Source organism: Opisthorchis viverrini (assembly GCF_000715545.1).
Source record: "Opisthorchis viverrini unplaced genomic scaffold opera_v5_449, whole genome shotgun sequence".
NCBI lineage: Eukaryota > Metazoa > Platyhelminthes > Trematoda > Opisthorchiida > Opisthorchiidae > Opisthorchis > Opisthorchis viverrini.
This window is the reverse complement of record NW_008752109.1, coordinates 206,701-211,711: the sequence shown is the minus strand read 5'-3', so window position 1 is coordinate 211,711 and position 5,011 is coordinate 206,701. Positions and strand designations below refer to the sequence as shown.

Here is a 5,011-nt window from a genome sequence, read left to right as displayed (position 1 = left end):
AGGTGTAAATATTTCCTATCCACTTGTGCTTCTCTGATCGGTTTACGTATCTTGAGAGTTGCACAATCAGTGATCGTACCGCAGTTGACGAAGTTATTGTGAGAATACGAATTTAGGAGCAGCGCTTGCGAACCTGCGTCATTTCTTGCGCCAGAAACGAATTTCGTTGGAGCTAAAGGGCCGTGTTTACACGTCAACTAAAAAGGTGGCCCTATTTTGTGGTGGTGAGGATTCACCTCTCTGAGCTTATGACATTAAGCTTCTTTAAACTTTTGATTACCGATGTCTTCGCAGCGTAGCAAGAGTTGGTTGGCTGCAGCGCGTGTTCAACATAGTTGTGTCAGCCAGCTGTGCCGGCAGCAGTTACCCCAGAAGTTCATTGAATAAAAGTCATTCGAAACACTAGATAAGCTATTCCTGAACAGTACTACATACCAGCTTTGAGCAGCTTTACCTACGCGCACGGCTTGCGTCCCCGTCAGGGGCAGACTGGTCTGATGGCCGGTTGAATTCTGGGGCACCAAATCCTCACAAGGCCGGAGCGTCCTAATTTGGCGCCGGTAATGACTGCGTGATACTGACGTACCAATGGCTTTCTAACAGATCAATCGGGAGATTTTTGCAGCATTGTGAGCATTCATTTCATCCACATCCATTTGATATACAAGACAACCACAGTGTTATTGGTCATTCACATAGAAACAAAGGACCGAAAGTGAAGAGTACAACCTAGTTAAGTTCAAGGGTCAGGTGCGAAACATATCGCTCCTGGTAGCAGTTGTGCTAGATGTATCGGGATTATACACCCAAATGTTATGCACTCTGATCGAAAATCGAATTTAATGCAAATTCATCTCCTCCAGAAACAGTCATTTTTTGACCGAAACGAAACGAAATCAGACAGGATCAATTATTCAATCAACGGTAACATTAGCTAGCATATAGCACTGCTGGACATTTACCACGCGCCATTGTGTTGACCAGTTCGGGGAAGGTGGGTGAAATCATGTAATATCGCTCAGAAAAGCAATAACAGAGACACAAACACAGCCCCAGCTTTGTACTGTTTACTTTTTGCTTTTCACAAGTTTTAACTGCCCCTGTTCATCATGTGCTCTACCATTCTTCTCGTCTGAGATTGTGCACTCATCTGAAATCCACATTTAATTTTCCCGTCTAGCAAGAACTCGAAGCATTAAAGAGGATATTTGAAAACGAACTGCGGGATTTACGAAAACAATACGAAGTGACTCAGGCAGATTTAGCCGAGCTGAAAGCAAAACCAGGTAAGTGAATTCCTTGAGTCTACACATCTCAGTTGATGATTTCGCGAATAAATTAGTTATGGGTCCGCTTGCAACTACCGTCAACATGTATCCCGGAAGCATGCTCGCGTGGTCAATCGGTGCCTTCCATTTTGGATTTTATCGGAGCTCTTTATTTCCTTGACAGAAACAAATTATGGGATATCAGACCAGACTGCCTATAATTTCCACCCAAACACATCACAGCAATAAGTAACTCACTAAAGTCGGAGGTGCATCGAGAACAGTGGACCAGTGTTGCATCTGGATACACTGCTGACTACCCACATAGTTTACCGGTGCAGTCAATACACCCTGTTCATTTGTATCTGCTTCATGTAATTTTACGAGGTTAAACGAATCTTTTTGCGATTTTAGATAGTTATGCAACACTGCTGTTTACAATCCTAACCGAATCAGAAAGCATACGGATGATTCAGTGGTTTTGCGTCCAGTTGTGGTGCATGTGTGACCCGGCCAGCAGCACGCACCACTACGCAATCGACAACCACCGCCGCATCACTACACTTCACTCTGCTCTCCACTAAGGCACTGGTGATGTCACTTCGGCTGGCGATGAAGTGTTTGCCAAAAGAGCAACAGCCACAGTTCTAACTTTTCTCCCTCTCTCATTCCTCTCAATGGTCATTTTGTTTCCGGATGAAAGAGAAACAATTTTTCTTTACATTCTGATAACGGCGACCCTCAGTCACAATGATCGCCCGTATTGTACCGTGGAGTGTTGTGAAGTATCACGGATCACCTCTCGGGGTAGGCAATTTGTGGTGGTGTGTAGAATTAAACCTAGGAAATTAGTTTGACTTAGGATGCTACATGGCACCATCCGGAAACCACCAGGCGTGAAACTAGATAATTTGATGTATCTCTTTGCATCTTATGGCGAATTTGATGATATTTTTATAATTTTGTCACACAACGACCCGGGGGTATTGTATGAAGCCCAGTACAGCAACTGAAAGCTGAGAATGTCCACAGACCGATGGAAAATGTCTTAATTAGGTTCGTATGAACATCTTTTCATCACACTTCAACTGATCTTTGGCAGACGGCACATCATTTTTAACCGAAGCACCCAACAAACTCTAATAAGGGTGGCTAAAACAATTCGCAAGTTGATAGCCGTATTTCGGATGAGAAGTGAACAGCATTTGAGATGAAAATGGGTCGGTATGTGCCAAATTAGTGGAAGTAATGCGTTGGTAGTCTTTGGGTTTGCAAAAAATGTCAGCTTTACACAATTCAAATACAGACTGAAACTATGGTGCATGAGTGGTAATGTGTTGGAATATTGGTAGCTCTGGTGCACTAGTTGGTAATTGATCAGGAAGCTGTTGATCTGTTTGCCGAGCTTAGCAATTGATTTGCAAACGGTTCGTCACCATTTGAGGGGACATCTTCAGTGCGCTGTTAGGTGGGGCACTGAGTGTTGAGATTGGGAGTGGTAGTTACGTCCAGCTGCGCGGTGCTGACTGATGAAGAATGTGGTCAAGTTCAACCACACCGGTTCGTATTAAGATGTGTTTCACAAATCAACGTTGAGGCTGGACGTTTAGGTAAATGCACATAAGATTTTGTTGGCAATATTAAGAATAAACGGGTATTCAAAATTGAAATTTCGCGTGGGTTTTGCATAGGTGAAGCCATTTTTATTTTTGAACTATCGCACTAAGAAGATGTTGAAGCTTTTAACCTTTCATAAATGTACCTGCTGGAAATACTTGCTTTGAGTTCGACCTCCAAGGAGGCATTACCTCAAAAAAAGAAAATTTTGGAAGCTTCCAGGTGGCGTTTCTTCTTAGAGGTATTTTAACATTCCTAAGACAGTTACAGCTTCGCTGGGAGTTTTGGGTCGCTGTGTTAGTGTAATACTTCATGTAACTTCGTAACGATTACCAGTAAATACTATCTGGCACTCCTAATGTTCTGACTAACCCAAGTCAGTTTTGAAAATACATAACCGTCTACGTTCTATGCTTATGCTTCTGATAAAATCCACGTAAATCACATATCTATCAACGCAGGCTATAATGACAAAGCCCTCTTATCTGCTTTTGTTAGTATATGTTATCTATCGTTTCAGCAATGTCCGATGTGGGTGAAATCGTCGATGACGCCGCCAAGGTAGGTCATAATCAATTAATTTTTCTTACATATGTGGATTCCGTCGGTTAAGGTAAGGCTGCTGTTTAATATATTAACAAAAAGCAAATGTGATTAGTGAAATACACTCATTTGCAAACTAATTTGGTTTTTCGAGAGACTCACCTGGAAGAGTGGTAGTTACGTCCAGCTGCGCGGTGCTGACTGATGAAGAATGTGGTCAAGTTCAACCACACCGGTTCGTATTAAGATGTGTTTCACAAATCAACGTTGAGGCTGGACGTTTAGGTAAATGCACATAAGATTTTGTTGGCAATATTAAGAATAAACGGGTATTCAAAATTGAAATTTCGCGTGGGTTTTGCATAGGTGAAGCCATTTTTATTTTTGAACTATCGCACTAAGAAGATGTTGAAGCTTTTAACCTTTCATAAATGTACCTGCTGGAAATACTTGCTTTGAGTTCGACCTCCAAGGAGGCATTACCTCAAAAAAAGAAAATTTTGGAAGCTTCCAGGTGGCGTTTCTTCTTAGAGGTATTTTAACATTCCTAAGACAGTTACAGCTTCGCTGGGAGTTTTGGGTCGCTGTGTTAGTGTAATACTTCATGTAACTTCGTAACGATTACCAGTAAATACTATCTGGCACTCCTAATGTTCTGACTAACCCAAGTCAGTTTTGAAAATACATAACCGTCTACGTTCTATGCTTATGCTTCTGATAAAATCCACGTAAATCACATATCTATCAACGCAGGCTATAATGACAAAGCCCTCTTATCTGCTTTTGTTAGTATATGTTATCTATCGTTTCAGCAATGTCCGATGTGGGTGAAATCGTCGATGACGCCGCCAAGGTAGGTCATAATCAATTAATTTTTCTTACATATGTGGATTCCGTCGGTTAAGGTAAGGCTGCTGTTTAATATATTAACAAAAAGCAAATGTGATTAGTGAAATACACTCATTTGCAAACTAATTTGGTTTTTCGAGAGACTCACCTGGAACACAGCTGAATCGCTCGTTTGTGATGTTTCCAGGTAACTGGATTTGCTTCACCAGGCAGCCTCATGTTTCAGTCGCTACGATATTCGAGAAATCGCGATACATGTATATTTGTAATACTATAATCGTAAGGTTGCTGAAAATTCTCCGACAACCGATAACCGATCTCGCCATTCTTGGGGCTTATCAGATAGGCGCAGTCCCCGAGTTTCCGTCAATCTTATGTTCTGCTTGAAACCAAATTGCACGAAATTAGAGAAATACACTCATTCGCAAACAAATTTGGTTTTTCGAGAGACTCACCTGGAACACAGCTGAATCGCTCGTTTGTGATGTTTCCAGGTAACTGGATTTGCTTCACCAGGCAGCCTCATGTTTCAGTCGCTACGATATTCGAGAAATCGCGATACATGTATATTTGTAATACTATAATCGTAAGGTTGCTGAAAATTCTCCGACAACCGATAACCGATCTCGCCATTCTTGGGGCTTATCAGATAGGCGCAGTCCCCGAGTTTCCGTCAATCTTATGTTCTGCTTGAAACCAAATTGCACGAAATTAGAGAAATACACTCATTCGCA

At 41.8% G+C, this 5,011-nt stretch overlaps 1 protein-coding gene across 1 annotated transcript; it reads left to right on the top strand.

Moving 5' to 3' along the window:
- Positions 1 to 282: 282 nt before the first annotated feature.
- Positions 283 to 4,747, top strand: T265_11131 (hypothetical protein; the record flags this gene model as incomplete). Its single annotated transcript, XM_009177705.1, is given in 6 exon segments — positions 283 to 339; positions 1,181 to 1,286; positions 3,406 to 3,446; positions 4,219 to 4,281; positions 4,465 to 4,542; positions 4,562 to 4,747. 6 exon segments carry the CDS (start codon positions 283 to 285, stop codon positions 4,745 to 4,747), a joined length of 531 nt encoding a protein of 176 aa, XP_009175969.1.
- Positions 4,748 to 5,011: the final 264 nt, after the last annotated feature.